Raw genomic sequence first — 19,059 nt, 5'->3', positions numbered from 1 at the left:
CCTTCCATCACCATATATTTGATCCCTTTACCCTCATCTACCACCCCTCTCCTGCCTACCCTCTGGTAACCACTAAACTATTGTCTGTGTCTATGAGTTTTTGTTTCTTCATTTGTTTGTCCTGTTCTTTTGTTGTTTTCAGTTTTATATACCACATATCAGTGAAGTCATATGGTTCTCAACGTTTTCTGTCTGACTCATTTCGCTCAGCATAATAATCTCAAGATCCATCCATGTTGTCGCAAATGGCACTATTTCATTTTTTTCTTATGGCAGAATCGTATTCCACTGTAAAAAGAAATTATCCTTAACCAAAAGTGAAACCTCTGCTCTATGATCAGATAATGACAAGTAGCCATAGGCCATCTCCAGAAGAACAAGCACAGAATCTGGACTTTTCTCCTGAGTAAGAGCACGATACTGCATCTCATCATTTCTGTAGATTGGAAGCAAACCCTAGCTTCTTATTTCTTTTATGTATCATATAAAACACGGTTGCATTTCCTAGAATTCATTGTCTCTATATAAGAACATTAATGTGTAGTTCTCTTCTCCCTTCTTTTTTTAACTTCTTCTATTAAAAAATAAAAATAAAACATGTGTCTGATGATGTAGATTTGGGATCCTGTTTTCCAGCACGCCAAATGTACACTTATGGAGAGCATTTTGTACATGAAATTCAAGAGAAGGAAAATGTTGTGCTCCATAATTTAGGTACTAATCATAATATTTAATAAAAAATAAACTGTCAATAAATAAAACCACATAAAAGTTTGGAAACCGCATATTTCCACTACCCTAAAATATCCTACCACAAAGCTGCGATATAGAAATTAGCAGAGGAAAGCAGATGACTTAAGAAATTGGATAAAATTACTTATTCTCCTAAGACAGTATTCATTTGTACACACCCTGTTGATATTTCTTTGGTTCCTATGAGATCCCTGGAGGGTGCATACAGTGAAAGAGGAAATGAGACTCTAGTCCTAAGAGTGCCAATCATAACTGCACTGTCCATAAAGATGTTTGCGTTTGTCTTTCAGGAATGTTTTTCTAAAGATTAGCAACTGTTAACCATCAGTACGTCCAATTCTCCCAGGACAAATCAGAATCCATACAAGAGTGCACTGGGAGTACTTGTGAAGCAACTCACTTGCCATGCAAATAAATTTCAAGAAAGAACCTAAAAAGTAATTAATTTAAACATATTATTTAGGTCTTATTAACTGGATTCCACAGAGCATTAATAATTTCAAAGTGTTCCCTAAATGAGTAGGTACCAGAATTTTGAATTTCTGAGACCAATATAACTTCAAAAATATTTTGGGTAATGGGGTAGAAATATTTACCAATGATCTATGTGCCCTTGCTCCCATCATTTCCCAACCCTCTTGAACTTAAGTGGCACAATTGACTATTTCCGGACATTAGAGCATAAATGGAAGTGACATGGGTCATTTCCAGGTGAAAACATTTAAAGGTCAATGCATGAACCTCCAACTCTTTCTTACCTCCTGTGGTTACCAAGGATACCACATACTGAGATGCCAGAGAGTCAGACTGGGTCCATGAGTGATGATTTGGAATGCTGGACTTGTAAAGTTAGTATAGACAGAACAAATTATCAACCTTTTTGGTTATGTCATTGAGATCTGGGAGTTAATGTGTTACTGCAACATAACAAATGCTATCCTGAGCAACAGAGGAAACTAACATAGGGTTGTCAACTTTCTATTATGCCAAATAAGGAGTTTTTGAAATAGAAGCAAACAAAATTCCTCACCACATTCCATCATTATATAAAAGAAATAATATTCTAAAACCAAAAAAATATAAAGGGCACAATCACAGAATAAATAATGATTCCTTATACTGAATCAATGTAGTTTTCCTTGAAACATCCCTATCATATCCTTAATTTTATTTTGCTGGGCAAAAATTTCATCACAGAATAGGACACCTGTCTTCCAAATGGTATGTAAGAACCACAGATCTAGATATTTCAAAAATCACAAGAGAATATTGTTGACCCAAAGCAATTCAAAATACCTTATCATGACAACGTGTGACTTTACCTGTCTTTCAGTGAGATCCAGATTCACAGCTATCTCGTATCGCCTCAGTCTGGTCAGATAATTATGATGGGCAAATTCTGCTTCAAGTTCTCTGATTTGCTCTTTGGTAAAAGCTGTCCTTTCCTTCCTGGGTTTGCTATTGACTTCTGACTTATAATTTCCTTCCTGGGAGTCTGGAAAAAAATAAAGTAAGAGAGAATAGATTGAGTTCATTCACTTAAACATATTCAATCATATTACTCCTATCAAAAACATTTATGTAGGAACTACTTTTTCAGGTGCTATGTTAGACATGGGGAAAATAGAAACCAAAGACAATAAGACTGACCTCACCTCAACGGGGTGAGTTTACATATTGTTATTTTTTTCACTGTACCCTGAAGTGACTCACAAGCTTAATTGGGGAAATGTCCAGTTTTTTTTTGTTGTTAATTTTAAACAAATATTTAACTTCTCTTAATATGCTATAATAATAAGATAAACCAAAGCCTCTCTAGAAATATTTTTAGATATAAAGTTTGTCTAATAAGTTGTTTAGCATATATACTTGAGGTCTAAGTATGATTGAACAGAATAATCCTAAAAAAGAGTGGTGACTTCAGCAGATGAGTGTTTGAGCAATGCAAACCTTTTGCAACTGCACCGTAAGTCAGTTCAAGCTCAGGCTAAGCATATGTAAGTTTGTGTATGTATTTATTGGCCTTTTAATTTCGATTTAAGTTCACGCTCCTTAAGGGCAATAGTAATGCCCTTTTTTTATTTTGTGTAATCCTTAGTCCAACGTGAAATCTGCAATTAAATTGTGTTTATATAACTCAAATATGAGCAGAGTTTAAAATTCTTTTTCATTATATATGAGATAAACATAAGATGCACAACGCCTAACATTAGCTATCCAAACACCAAATCACACAATGCCTTGTAGAAATAATAATAGGTTAAAGCATATCATTCAATTTTTCTTTTTAAGTGTTTGAGACATAATTAACATATAGTCTTTTAATATTTATCTTCATAATATCCCAGAGATGTAGGTTAGAAGACATTCTTAATATACTGAAGAACAGAATGAGTACCTATAATAGAAAAATAATGCCACATAAACCAAGTAATAGGTAATCATACTAACTCTAGTAATTCGTGTCAAATTTATCCTCAGTGAAATATCAACATAATCAAGGTTAAATGGCATGTGTATGCTTTCTTGAAAATTATTTCAGTTTTCTAAATTTTTGAGCATGTACATACAAGTAGTGATGTTTTTATCAGGTAGGAGGTACAATGAACTCTTCTATGAGACTAAATGAGAGCAGTGATTAGGAAAAATGATGGTTAATCAAAGGTTACAAAGAGTGACATTTTAATTTTTTTTTTAATTTACAAATGCAATAGTGGTGGGGCTTTATGAAGGATCTTTTCAGGCAACATTTGTTTATTCATTGAATGATGCTTAAATATGGAAAGTACCGAGAGAGAGAGAGAGAGAGAGAGAGAGAGAGAGAGAGAGAGAGAGAGAGAGAGAGATTTTTTTAAATGCTCTCTTTCCTTTCTATATGACTGAGGGAAGTCTAACTGAAGTCAAGAGGCCCCTGTATAATGACTATCTACTAGACAAAGCTCTCTAATAAAAATAATTTTGTTTTGACTCTTACCAGAATCTAAGCTGGCCAGATGTAAAGATTTCTAGGTCTAGTAAGAGCAGCACCAATAGGTTTGCACCAAAATGTTGGCACGCTGGCCATTCCTTTTCCTCTGTGGGATGTTTCACTGACTGGTGCACTGGCATTGTCAGAAAGTCTTCAGAATTCACTGACCACATTTCTGGGCTTGTCATTTACCTGCTGTTGACTGGCTCCCCACGTTGGCAGGGCAGGCAAGGCTTTATCCCGTGCAAAAAGTGGTTTGTGATATGTCACGCACAGGCTGACTGTACTTTATAGTAAGCCACTGGGACCAGATGAGTTATGATGTGTGAGCTCTCACGTAGGCCGTGTTTATTTACCAACTTACTAATGCCAACTCACCTGGCTCTAAGTGGAACCTGCAATCCAACTTTTTTTTAGCTACAGATTTGCCAACCTCCATGTCTTTGGAGCTTTTAGCTATTCTGGTATTGTGTGAGCAAAACTTCCCAGTGATTGCATTTTTAAAAAATTTTTCCACTGGCTATTCTGGCAGACTGCAAACTTAGTCACAGCCCAGAATATTCAGATAAGTCCCTCTCACAAGGATCCACGTTCTCACGTGAATCGAAACTATTTTTGCCAATTTGGAGCCATGCTCAGTCTATAATCTGTGGCTGATTATTCTTCATGTGGGGACAATGCGCTGTTCCCTTTAGTAAAGCAACTCTGGAAACAGACAGAAAAAACAGAGCATTTTTTCTCATGAGCAATTCAATTTGAATGATTCATGGTTAACACATTCCTTTATATAAGCATGAATGAACAAATTCACATTGAGAAAAGCCTATTAATTTATATTTACTTTTGAAACCAATTTCCTTTAACTTTTGTGGTATTCAAAAGTATTTCAAAAAATACTACAAATACACACACACACACCACACACACACACACACACACACAAACACAAAACGTCGGCCAATGCTTGAAAGAATGTCATGTGTAGTGGAGCTACACACATGCCCATCGTAACTAGAAACATACAATGGGAGGTTTATACTTCCAGTGACTGAATTTAAACAAAAGACTGGCTATAATTCAACATTTCAATCCAAAAGCAACTTAATAAATGCCTGAATTCCAATCCAAAGTAGCTCATGAAATGAAATGCAGTGACTAAAATGACAAGAACTGTGCACGCTTACATTTACAATGACCACAAGGGGAATAATTACAAGTATATGGTAATTAACATGACAAAGAGCGGGGTGCACTTCTTGACTTGGTTACGTAAGAGAGAGAATGTCCAGGTAGTTGATTGAGGTCGCACCAGTATGAATCAATTCTGTGCACACTTTTATCTTTGTAACTATGATTCTATTACGGCTTTCAAAATGATACTGCTATTTTTGCTTTCCTATTGAAAACATCCTCCTTGGAATTTCATTTCTAGACTTACATGTCCTATAATACTGAATTAAAAAAAAAAATTTAACTTTTTTTCCCCCACACTTTTCAAAACCCAGGATTTGCTGACACTGAGGCCCCTACTACTATCACCTGACCCGCTTTTCTTTGGTGGAAAATGGGTGGGAGCCTTGGACGAGGCTTTTGGCAAATTGCACATCAGCTTCCATCTGTTTCCCAGCTGTTTCAACCGAGGCAAAAACTCCCTCCGTTTTCTTCAACCTCCCATATCCTATGCCAAATGGTAGGTGTTGAGAGGGGAATCTGGAAACTGCCTTCCTTTCTTCCCTGCAACCACAAACAAAATGTCGCCATCTGTACAGTATATTCCACTGTAAAATATTACAATTGTTGTTTTTCGTCTCAGATACTTTAATGCACATGTGGGCGCACTCTCATACTCCCTCCCTGCTTGGAGGAAATGTTGACTTATGTGTTCAGGTATACTTGGCAGTCCCAGTTCCCTAACCTTTTGCTCCCTGGGACTATGCTAATGGAAGAAGTCTGCAATACTTCCGTGGAGGATAAAAATTGCCCTCCAAGGATCAGTTCTGTCTAGCATTTAGAACTTCTCCACATGTGACTTTTTATTTCCCCCAGTACAAGAGGATGCCAAAAGATAATAATGTTTTATTGAAGACAAGTAAGGTGAGGGCTAGGTCTGTTCACTAGTGGCACAGAATGCTTTTTAGCAAAAAAGAAATATTAAAGTATGATGGAGTATATTGTCGGCTACCTTGGGTAAACTTATTAACTTGTTTAAATGAAGAACATAATTTACGTATGTCTGTAAAATATCAAAATGTAAAGGAATGTCTCTACAGCTTAGACTAAAATAAAGTTATTTTATATTCTGAAGAAAGAATGACTACGAAGCCACAGTCTAGTTTAGTCTGTTGCAACGTTGTGTATCTATGTTTTTGTAAGCTATTCAAAATGATATTCTCTTATTATTAACAAAACTGCACAAATAGGAGGTACAGGAAGCTAATAATTATCTTTACATAGACATAGGAATTGTGGATGAAGGCAGGGAAATGTATAGAATAATTCTACTGATGTTAGTAATTTCCACATTTAAAAGGGAAAATTGCTTTCATTTTGGGGAATTTATCCAACTTGCTACCCCAGCTTCGTAATGAGTGGGCATTTCAGCCTCTCCAGTTCTTTATTTTTTTCCCCCTCCAGGGGTCTTAAATCCTCTCACTGATCCACTCTCCAGATCTGAGAACCACAGCCATAGTGAGCTACTATTACTAATGAATGTGTCTCTTATACACTGAAGTGTGTATGGGGAAAATGGGATTGAAAACCACCACGCTAAATCTAGAATAGAAATTAGCACTGAAAACTCCCATTATTTCTTGAAACTTTGATATGAAAAAAGTATATCTATGATAATAGTTTCTCTTTACTTATAAAGCAAACCCAAATTTCAAAGACAAAAAAAAAGGGGGGGATTTCCATTTTTTAGTACTAGTTTAGCAATAATAATAGTAATGATGATAGTTATATTCAACATGCAAAAAATCATTCCACAGGCTGGACCAGTGATTGTCAATTGGTGGCTGTACTCTTTCACCATCCAGCCTCCCTGCTAACTGCCTCCTTGAATATTCATGGTATTGTCTAATATGCTTCCAGGGGTGAAATAAGTCAGATAAATCCCAATTTAGTAAAACTGAAGACATGCTCATTTTTATGAAATGTGTTTAGCCAATTGTATGTTTTGAACAAATACTTTATAGAGGATATTTATTTCTGTTAAAGGCACTATAGGTGCCTCATTATAGGTGGGCTATAATGAAAGATTAAGTGCGTCTAGTTAAACATTTTATGTGATAGAATACTTACTGTTATGTAATAGTAAATTTTAGTTTATAGATGTGGCTTTTCCCCCACATATTTGGGCTTATACAGCTAACTTGTAAAGTGAGATGAATCAAAATTTAGTATAAATGACTGTGTCAGTATTTAACAATAGCTACCTATGTAACAAATATTACAATTGGTAACTTATTACATGATCATTCTACACAAAGTAATGATATAAAGGGAAAAAGTATGAAGACTTGAGATACTTTTTAAAATTATATATTTATAGATTGTATTTTAGAAGGAGAGAGACAGACAGACAGACATATAAAAAGACAGGCAGAGAGACAGAGAGACAGGGAGAGAGAAAAAGAGAGAGAGGGACCTAATATCACAGGGTTGATCTTAAATTGGTCCCAATGTAAAACCTTAGTATGAATATGGATATGAATAATTTATAAATGTATACCTCATAATTTACATAAACATAAAATATTCAGGCCTCCAAAGTCATCCACACCTTATATGTAGGTCTTTCCTGAGAGTAGGAAATGTTCTTGACCTTGGCATTACATTGCATTTCTGGGATAAACTGGCAACTTTCATAACAAAGTCTTTCTCTTGGCTTCATTTCTTCTCTACAATGTTGAGATAATTGCCATTACAGCAATCTTAGCCAATTTAAAATAGGTTCCTTGTCAATAACTAATTTCAATTCCCTACTTTTTGTGCCCATCAATATAAGAATCCAGTTTTAGTTTACAGCCTCTTCTTAGTGGAGTTCCCTTGTTTTTAAATAATGAGACTTTAAGGGTTGATTTTGTTTTAATTTCATTACCCTGCCTTTTCTATTATTCATTTACCATGCAGTTCTTTCTGACACTAAGAAGATGCCAACCTGATAGTTCTTCTTCCATGACATAGATACAAAGTGAAAAACACAAAGAACTAACAATGTTTGATGAAATTTATATCATGATTAATGTTTTGCAATTCAAAATATATTTAATATAAACAGTATTTTCATTAAAAGTTTAAAAAGAGGCCAAAGACACACAAAATGGGAATACAGTTTAACACACTTGAGTCAAATTTAGCATAGATTTAGTTCTTCTCACTAGCCAGTTCAAAGTATTTAACACAAAATAAAAAAATAAATAAATAAAAACAGTCTATGTCTTCTGGGTGAATGTAAACTTCTTCAATCTGGCTACACACGTCTAGGATTAGAAACTGGTTCCAGATGCCCAGAGTCAACTTTATGCCTCTTGCTTTATCCCAGAGAGGAAACATAAACTACAGAAATATCATGGCCACCCATCCAACAAAACAAGGCACATATAAATGCTTGGATTGTTCCTGAAAGCAAAGGACTTCACAAGGATCACCATTGGCACTTCCAATGGGATTAGGAACACCTACTGAAGAGCTTTTCACATGTAGCATTCCATTACATTCTTCCTGCTCATATTAGTTTAAAGAGTGCATCTTTCCTCTGAGATCCATCAAACAGTCTCTGTTCCTTTCTTACAATGCTTACCACATTCTTCACCTATGTGGATCCTTTATTTCCTCTACTAGAAAATAAGTGCGTGATGCCAACTATTTTTCTCATTTATTCAGCAGTTGGAGGTGAATTAAGATAATACTGGCATTCACATTTACATTTTGAAAAACATGCAGAATCAATAGACAAGGGCATGGAAAGGATGTAAAACTTCCACATGATTCCCCCATCCCATTCATCTCCTACTCAGTTCTTATGTCAGCAAGTGGTTTGGAGTTACATAGTGTTACTGTATGCTTGCGAGGATGAAGACGGAAAGAAACTCTTTCAGAAATTAGAGACAATAGGTAACTTGGCAGTGGTCAGAATTGTGACATTTCTAATTTACAACTGTCAGCAGGGCAAAAAAAACTAAGATGTCTTAAGACATCAGACAACACCATACACCTTCTGCAGTGAGGCACCAGGAAATTCAGTGCCAATTCTAGAAGTTTGGTAAATCCCTTGGACATGTAACAGGAGAGCGTCCATAAACTTTTCTTTTATATTCTGGAAGACAAGTACACACCTTCTAAGAGTGTGAGGGTTTGCGCTTATGCCATGGTTCTGAGCCTTTTTTGGCAAGTCACCATAGTGACTTAAGTGTATTTTTATAGCAATAAGTAACTCCTGTAAATTATTGAGCTTTTCATTTATCTTCAGGTCTGCTTTGCTTCTCTGAATTCTAGGTGTTAGGTAATTTAATATTAAGAAATTTGTCTTATTCATCTTCATATCTATAATGCTAAACACCTAATTCTGAATTGTTGCTGGAGCTTTCATTTTCATGATTTGGTCATGGATTATGATTCCAGTAATAACCCTATGGAATCTTGTCACAAGAATTTAAATGACCTTTGGCTTCAAAAAAGAGAAAGCATCACCCACTATTGCTTTATATTAACTTTTCAAAGCAATTTTGCACATCTTTCCTGTAAGTAAGGCATATAGGGACTGGTATAATTACGTCCATTTTATATCTATAATGATAACGCTAAACAGATAGAAAAGTATCCAATCAGTGTCACTACTATAAAATTTAAAACCTCAGAAATTGAATGTTATACCAAGTGAAGTAACAGATTGTACAGAGATTATAATTTCCACCTTCAGCACTATTGACATTTTGGACTAATTAGATTTGTATTCTTATTACATTGATATCCAGTGAAATATTAACATATTCAAGATAAATGGATGGTGCTGGCTTTCTTGGAAATAGTAGGGTGTTTAGCAACATCCTTGGCTTCTACTCAGTAGATGACTCTAGCCATCCCCAAACATACTTTAATGTTACCAGATACTATACAGCACTCCCAGTTCAATTTAAAATCCAGAGAAACAATGAATGGTATTTTAGTATAAGCATATCCTAAATATTGCACAGGACGTACTTATATTAAAAATGTTGATCTTTGATCAGAAATTCAAATTTAACCCAGCATCTTATATTTATATTGGCTGAATCTGCCAACCTTACCCCAGTTGTGACATTCAAAAATGTCTCCAGATATCGCCAATGTCCTTTAAAGGGCAAAATGACTCTCAGGTGGGAACATACAGATAATATTTGAGACAAGACATCATAACTCCAAGTTACACAACTCTCGGAAAACACAACCTGAGTCAGAAGTTAGTGTGAATGTCTCATGTTCTTGATATTACAACCAACCCTCCTTCAAGCCAAAATCTAGATTGTCTGCTGATTAAAACTGTTCAAGAAGTGTTTTGGCCAACACTAATTATGTTTCTATAATACGTCAAAGCACATAAGAGGTACAATAAGTTACTTTACCCAATAATGGTTTAATAGATTCTTACAAATCATTTTTTCCCACTTGAATAAGAAAAATGAGAAAAATGAGAAAATGAGAAAAGTAAATAAGAAAAATGAGACAGAGTGACTAAAGTGCTCATCAGAGGTCATATACTGTCAGGCAATGTTTCTCGGCCTCCCCTGTCATTCAGCGAGAGAAATAGACATAAATATATTTGCTGAACTCCTTAAATATCCTTACCCACTGCGTGGCTTTTTCATAAAGCAAGGATTTGAGGAGTTCCACCATTGAATTGTGATACTCCATATGGCTATGAAACTAAATTACACAAACAGAATTTTTATCACCCAAGATGCCACAGGCTCAGATGTCAAGAGCTTTGTCTCTGCCACTTTTCTGTTTATTCAACCATTAACATTCTTTTTCCTCATCTTTAACACAGAGTTAAAGTGAAGAGTATTAAATTAAGTAAATCATTTAGCACAGTATCTGCATATTGTGAGCACTCAATAATCAATTGCAAGTTCTGGCCAATATTTGGGGAGGACGGTGATCTAAGGACCTCAGTAATTGAAAATGACAGATTTCAGAAAACAGAACTCAACCTAAAACCTAGGAAGTTTAAAATTTACACAGTAACTAGAAGCCTTCTATTTTACATTAGAAATGGATGAATCTCTAAAATGATCTGTGTGTTATTTTTGGCTCATCTACAAATGAAGCTGAAGGTTTAATTATAATTTTCCAATGAAACTGTTGAGGTGACACTTTACAAGGCCCAGTGGGATCAATGTATGAATTTTTGTTTCCTCTGAAAGTTTTATTGGGAAATTCAATGAAACTTAACCAAACCTGGCATACCCAATAAACTGGAGTCAGATAGTGCTCTTGCGTGTGTGTTTCTTTTCCTTTAAAGAATCCTGGCAGCCAGGTATATGGATTTAGGTAAATAGGAGTCACATTCGGCCTTGATGTCAGAGCATATAAAATGTTTCACACTCTTAAACTGGTTAAAAAAAAATCAGATCAGAAGTATTTACAACAATTATAAACGCACTGTCTTAAACACTGTTCTTATTTGTCTGCTTGGAAATATTGTCAACCTATACAACTTTGTTAACATAAAGGATTTGAGAAGTAAACCACTTAGGTATTGTTTTAACCTCACATAATCATATTGGAAGATCAATGCCAAATAACTTATAATTTGATTTTGCTTTAATTTCCCAGTATAAAAGACAAATTATTAAAATAATAAATAATATATAAAAGTAATAAAATAAAAAGAGCTGGAAAATCCCAACCAACTTGGGGTCTGGCCCATGCACTAAGCAGCAGCTAACTTCTTTTTCATTGATGCTGGTAGAATTAAATGCTTTGTGATCTGTTTCTCTATTGAAGTTGTACTGGCAAGAGGGGAAACAATGTCAGGATGACTTATCTGCGTTAAAGTTGATGTGTGATCATTTTTGTAAAGGGATTTTCACAATTAGAAGTCTAAGAGTTTAGAACTTTATTTATGGAACACCACTTAATTCTTGCCACAAATAGAATTCTGTTCATATTGACTAAAGAGTACTTGGCTTCTAAAAAGTAAAATCAAAATAAAATTAGTACTCGGTCATTAAATCAACTTGTTGTGTGATTTCTTAATTTTCCAAAACAATAAATCTGATGTAAATATATTGAGTATAATAATATGAAAATGACAAAGAATTGCTGAAGGTTCCCAAAATGTACAAGTCATATCATTTTCCTTCTCATTATTTACTACTAATTTTGAGTTCAGAAAAGCTGCAATAAAATGTACTTGGAAAAAGATCTGAAATCTGAGTAGGGGGATGAAATAATAATTTAAAAGAATTTTTGACATTAAAATGTTAAGAACTGCTGACCTGTGCTGTAAGAATATGCAAGAATATAGGTAGTTGGTGACAAAGACCAGTGAAGCCAAAGTGATTGCGATGGTCTAAAAAATTATGAATAACAGAGTAAAAGATGTGGCCTCCATTTAGTTCATAAATGTTATTCTGAGAGATGAAGGAAGAGGTTAAGACCAAAGAGACTGATTTTAGAGTTTCATTTGAACAAAGGAAGAGAATAATAGTGAACTCTAGGATCTGCCTATCTGTGGTGAACGGGGTATTGGAACCTGAAAATCTTGTTGAACTGTGAGGCTCAAAAATAAAATATCATTTACATGGCAATTGATGCTATAATCCATATTTAAACCAGGTAATATACCCTATACTCTATATTGAGAGCGTAGTGTGTTATGAGGTCTGACAATTACGTTCGCGAACTTGTTACAATGATGTTGCTAACCTTTTTTGATATCAGAGGGATTATTCATTATGAATTTGTACCAACTGGACAAACAGTTAACCAAGTTTACTAGTTGGAAGTGCTGAAAAGGCTGCATGAAAAAGTTAAATGACCTGAATTTTTCATCAACAATTCAAGGCTCTTGCATCACGACAATGCACCAGCTCACAAGGCACTGTCTGTGAGGGAGTTTTTAGCCAGTAAACAAATAACTGTATTGGAACACCCTCCCTACTCACCTGATCTAGCATCAATGACTTCTTCCTTTACCCAAAGATAAAGGAAACTTTGAAAGGAAGACATTTTGACGACATTCAGGACATCAAGGGTAATATGATGACAGCTCTGATGGCCATTCCAGAAAAAGAGTTCCAAAATTGCTTTGAAGGATGGACTAGGCACTGGTGTACATAGCTTCCCAAGGGGAGTGCTTCGAAGGTGACCATAGTGATATTCAGCAATGAGGTATGCAGCACTTTTTCCAGGATGTGTTGGGAATTCATTTATCAGACCTCATGTCTATGTACATGAATAGTTTATTGTGTAATGTGCTATGAAATGGGTCAATACAAGAAAGCATCTATCCTAAAGTGCTTACAATCAAGTTGATGATAGAAGCTGCATAAAATAAATTCACAAATAATTATAAGTAGCCATTTTGGGTATAACATCATGGCTGTTGTTAATTTAATTTTGGTGTTTTGGGATGTATAAACTGTGTTTTATTTTTGAGCACTTTATGGGAAATACCTGAATAATATCACTGTCACTCCATTTCATGTGGGACAATTATAGAAAGATATGTGTGTATGTTTGCATATCTAACGGACTCTAACCATCTACCTATGAAGCCTTCCTTTAATCCCACATACGATATGAAACATTCTGTATAAAGCCTTAAGAATTGCTAACTATATAGGGAGCTTCTAAACACTTTTTTAAAAGTCTTAAATACCATTACACATTCGATATAGAAACGTAAAGACTTAAATGCAATTATTATCTATGCAGTCATATTTTAGAGACTAACTTGAATATAACCCAAAAAGAATTATGTTATGAAAGTAATTTTCATTGAAGTGTGAAAAAGATCACAATTACTTTTGTATTAAATATATTTATATATGTACATATGTATATATGTACATATGTATATATATATATATATATATATATATATATATATATATATATATATATGAAGTATCTTCTACCAAGATAGATAGCATATGAATGATATGGAGTAAAGTTGATGAGAGAAACTTTCATCCAGGGTTTCCAGACAATTCATGGGCTGTAATTTTACATGAAATTGAGGCATTCCATCAAAACTCACAATTTAATAATTTTTTTTCACATCTCATAGAGCACAGGCTTTGAAACGTGTCAAAACCTATGAGGCATAGATATTAAATCGCATTCAGTTTTCTATCACACTGTGGAAGGGAATGGTCTTAAGTATCAACAATTTGTGTTATATTTAACGCCTGTGAGTCAACACCTGTGTTGTACACAATATACTCCTAAATTGTAATTTTCCCGCACATACACACACAGGGAATATCCTCTGCTTATCTTGCAACAATTTTCAATCAATGGAAAAAAATCTTAATGATAGTATACATTTTTAAAAGTTTTGCATTGACAAAACAGAATTGTGGTTACAATTAAAGCTGTATAAGTTTCACAGCTTTATATATTGTTTACAACTTATAAATATTTAGACAAGAAGAATGACTTGGGGAAAGTAGGAGGAGCTTGAACCCAACCATTCTAAGTTGGAAATGCATTATTGCTACTTACTAACTGTGTGGTCTTTTGAAATTCCGATTCCCCATTGATAGAATGCACATATGATTATTGTAAAGAGGAAAATTAGATAATTTAAAATGTGTATATCTGAAATGTAGTACCAATTTAATACTATACACCTATTATTAGTAATATTATTGAACTTAAAATGTATTATGGATAAGATTTAATTAACTGAAATTTTTACTAAATCACATTTATTAGTCTCTTAATTTTATTTGAATCGTTAACTGTCATTTCACACCTAGCATTTAGTGAAATACATCTTTATTTATTTTTTTTGTTAAAATTTATTTTAGAAAGAAAGTGATTATATTTTCTTGCTCTTTCTACCAATACATATTTTAAAAGACCCAGCTGTGCTCATAATTTCTTTGGCCAATCAGCATGGTTTAATTATGTTTCCTGTTAAAAAATATATGGGTTTTGCTAGTCTGTATGATTTTATTTCTTTCATATTTTCTTTTATAGCTTTGCTACTAAAAAGTGGAGTCAAAATTAAAGTATACATTTTTTTTCTGAGTGTAATTAAGTGAAACACCAAATAAAAAGTGTGTATATGTTGGTATGTGTGTGAGTACCTATATATTTATACTCTAAACATTTGAAATATTTTATTTTGTGATTATTGTTCACATGTGCATTTAGACAAATTCATGCAAATTTTTGGTACATATGTAAAGCACTTCTAGATTTTTAAATTTTCAATCATGCAATATTTGAATCCTCTTTATAAATGTTTTAGAATGAATTATACCTAGTTATGCACTGGTAGGAGAAGACAAACGCTCTGATTTGTATAATTTGCTACTTTCTATGTTGTAAATATTCTCATCATAGTGAATTTCAAGACACTAAATTAAGGTGATGTCAACCGGCTCTCAAACTTCCTGAAAATTTCACAATGGTTCCCTGAAGCCACTACTAAATGGTCCCAGCCCACCATTGTGACACTTTACTATTTCACAAACCAAATTCTGGTATTCAGAAACTACTATAAAATCAGGGATAACAATCTCTACAGAGATTACCTCCTAGAAAAGAAAGTTAGGTTACACTAAGGAGGTCTGACTAGCTAATCTGGGAATGACCTTAATGATTAGATGACAGTATTTAAAGCAGTATTCTAAAGTTCATTTATGGAACTGACAACATTTTCCTATGATTCATTAATAACCCTTGTCGCTGTGTTGATCAAACAATCAATTCACAAAAATGGGCAAAGAGGCTATGTTAATGCCATTATAAGGAAAGAGAAGGCTAGGAGTTGTCATAAATAAGTGAAAAGGCTTTTTAATCATATGCAATATAAATAGGGTGCCATTGCTAATCATAGATTAGTATCGTACCCAGCAGTGATCGTTTCATCTAAATGTTTTGGTGTTTAAATGAAATAATAGCTTCATGAAACCTAAAACATAAAATAAAATTAGGGCAAGAAGAAAAGGACCAGCCTTCAATATCCAAATATTGGAAACTAAAAGTATAGAAATGGTCTCATACCAGTGAAAAGAAACACCAAATTTCCTACAACTGCAATAATATTTTTCTTTTAAGAAGGATATTGGAATTATTTGCTCCTTAAAATGTTTCTGCCTTGAAATTATTTGAAGGAACTTACATCTTAAAACAAAGAAAATGTAAAGAATTGTTTGGAAAAAGACAAAAGAATACCTGAATGGTCAGGCTTGTCAACAAAGACAAAAGGATTTCTCCCGTGGTTTCTTGTCTATCATGCTATTTTAAGTACTAGACAAAGTAAGGAAAATTTTCAAAGTATCTGATCTCTAGAAAGAGTTGATTTACAAACAGTAAACAGAAGGAAAATTATCTACACAAAATCATATATAAACCTTGTATTCTGAGGAATGTGTATGAGTATATTTGTGTCACATGCATTTTGTGTTACATGAATTTAACTGTATGCTTGTGTGTATGTACTTTAAACAATACTAGGGTTTTTCTTTCCTATTTTGAAGATTATATTTCATTATGACATCAAAAGGGATCTTCCCTAATGGGTACTTACTATGAAATACTGGAAATGAAAAATAATGTTTATAATTAAGCTTCACACACAATAATAGCCACACAATAAGTGTTTATTCATTTTTACTAAAACACTAAGTTTTCTGTTGATAGCTTTAGAAATGCAAATGACAATAGCCTTGGCATAAAAACTTCAGTGCTCGTCCCTGTTAATTTATAGTTGTAATCCCTTTATTCTCATTTTACTGAGAATAGATTTCTTAAACGGACAAATGAGATACTACATATGGCAGTATTTTATAAATTTCCCTGTAAATAAAGAGAAAGTTTTACCTGAGACAAAGTTTCTAGAGCACTTTGAATATATATTTTCACAATATAATCGTATTTGCTTTTTCCCCAGACCTCAAATAAAGTGGCATTGGCTTTCTATTATCACCTTTTCACATACCTATACACTTACTTCTTTCCACTCTGGAATGTCCTATTTCTCAACTGAAGAAGAGACTGTATTCATAAGATAGCAAAGATTTGAACTTGAGTTTGATGTCAAACTCAGTAAAATCCATGTTATTAAAGACCTGGGCTACTGAAAATACTGTACTTGTGATTATATTTCAAATGCTTATTATATTACAGAGTTCTATCGTGCACTTAGCTATAAAGCAATGCATTATTAAAAGAAAGCACTCCATGGAAAATAGGAAGGTTTTCATAATGAAAAGAGAAAGCTTTATTCACTTAAATAAATCACATTGACATAAAATTAATATCCAGAGTATGAAAGAATGATGTAGTGAATTTGTGCTACCCCTTCCTCTCTAAGATAATAATTGCTTTTAATAAGAGTTTTCTCTTTATTGATACTTTATTATCCTCAAGGTATTATATTAAATGTGTTGTGCATATGTCAAAATATATTTGCCACACTAAATGCAGTTTATATGTAGTATTATCTACCCATTCTGTGTGTTTACATAGATGGGCACACACACCGAGAAATAGATATAACAAATACATTTACTATGTAAAACAAACCGTGGCTAAAGTTATACTTTATCTAATGTTCATATAAATAAGAATCAAATCTTAGAAAAATCTTTAATTTAGGTATTTCAATAGTTATATAAGAAGAAAGTTTTCATTAGCTTAAGTAAAGTCTTTTCTGATAGTGATTATACTCTAAAAATACTGAGGATTCTGTTGAGAAATGAAATCATCATGTGATTCCTAGAAACCTGTGATACTTACACATACATAAATAAATGTTGGAAAAACATTGTCATTGCTTATTTTTACCAATAATCCAGGTTTGCCTCACGAACCAACCATAATAGTATATAAGTGTGGTCTCTGTGCTTTCAACATTAAAATGGTAAGACATTTCCAGACATATGGCTCAAAGATATGTTTTAGTAAATTCTATGGCTAAGTTCAACAAGCACTAAGATTCTGCTTATTATGCAAAAGTCCGCTTTGATGGTTCAATTTCTTTGTTTTCTCATATTACACTATTTCCTTTCCTTAGCAATTTGTATGCATTAACATAGTAAAATCTCCAGGATCATGATATAGGTTCTAAAATGTAAAGACAGGAAGCTCAATTTTATGGAACATGAAATTAAAGCTGCTGTGAACAGTTATTATATACTAGTGACAATTCTACAAGACTGAGAATTTATAATTGTTTGTAATAGCCAACAAGAAACCACGAAAAGTTTACAATTGCAATTTTCCTGAAATTTCTAGAACATAATTTCTCATTTTGAAAGATAACCATTTAACAAAGAAATAGGACTTTTAATTTTTAATTATCTTTGAAAACCAGTCACTTTTTCTCGGATTACCATGTATGCATTAGCTTATCTTCTCATAAAGACATGACTTCAGAACTCTCTTTTATTTTTAAACTCCTCAATTTACAAACCATGTTTTCAAGAGCTCATAAGACAAACTTAGATAATGAAAACATAATAATCTCAGAAGAATTTCCTTTATCCTCTCATTGAAGTGGGAAAATATGGCCTTCAAAAAACTGAATATTAACCTAATGACTCTATCATGGTAGAGATAATCCCATAGCATTCGCATTCATCCTTATGACATGTATTTTTTAATTAAATTAATACATATTTTTAAAATATTGTGTATAGGTAAGCTTTGTCTCTCTTGTATTTAAAAAGTCTTTAAGATTTAATGTAATATTTGCTTCTCTGAATTATCGTCTCAATAGCATAAATAACAGGTGCTTACAGATAGCGTACAGCTACTATAAAAGTTAAGACTTTATTAGCATTACTTAATTGAATAATGAGACAATTTTGAACCATATAATGATATAGTGGAACTGCTTTTTTTTTTTCTTTAAAAATATAACCAACTACCCATAAAAAATAATTTTATGCTGTTGTGGATGAGGAATAAAAACAGGCAAGTGAGGATCACATCACACAATAAATAAATGACAGATTTCATTTGGAAGGTTTAAGATGGCTCTCTTTTTGGAAGCTGTATAATATTACGGGATAGAGAGGAAAGGATAGCAGACCAGAGAAGGAGATCTGGGTCCTTTATTGTTACCATTAAAGTCTTACATAAAACTGTCTCCACATTCCATAAAAATGCCA

At 33.4% G+C, this 19,059-nt stretch overlaps 1 protein-coding gene across 1 annotated transcript in view; it reads right to left on the bottom strand.

Moving 5' to 3' along the window:
* MEOX2 (mesenchyme homeobox 2) overlaps positions 1-19,059 on the bottom strand; it is a 65,339-nt gene that overhangs the window by 12,627 nt on the left and 33,653 nt on the right. The window contains exon 2 of the mRNA XM_019727117.3: positions 2,076-2,248. Within this exon, the coding sequence (XP_019582676.1) occupies positions 2,076-2,248 (173 nt within the window). The remainder of the gene's footprint in view (positions 1-2,075; positions 2,249-19,059) is intronic.

Source organism: Rhinolophus sinicus, chromosome 4 (assembly GCF_057876585.1).
Source record: "Rhinolophus sinicus isolate RSI-liver-muscle chromosome 4, RSI-T2T, whole genome shotgun sequence".
In the NCBI taxonomy this organism is placed as follows: domain Eukaryota; kingdom Metazoa; phylum Chordata; class Mammalia; order Chiroptera; family Rhinolophidae; genus Rhinolophus; species Rhinolophus sinicus.
The sequence above is the reverse complement of the archived record's forward strand: the minus strand, read 5'-3'. Positions and strand labels throughout refer to the sequence as shown.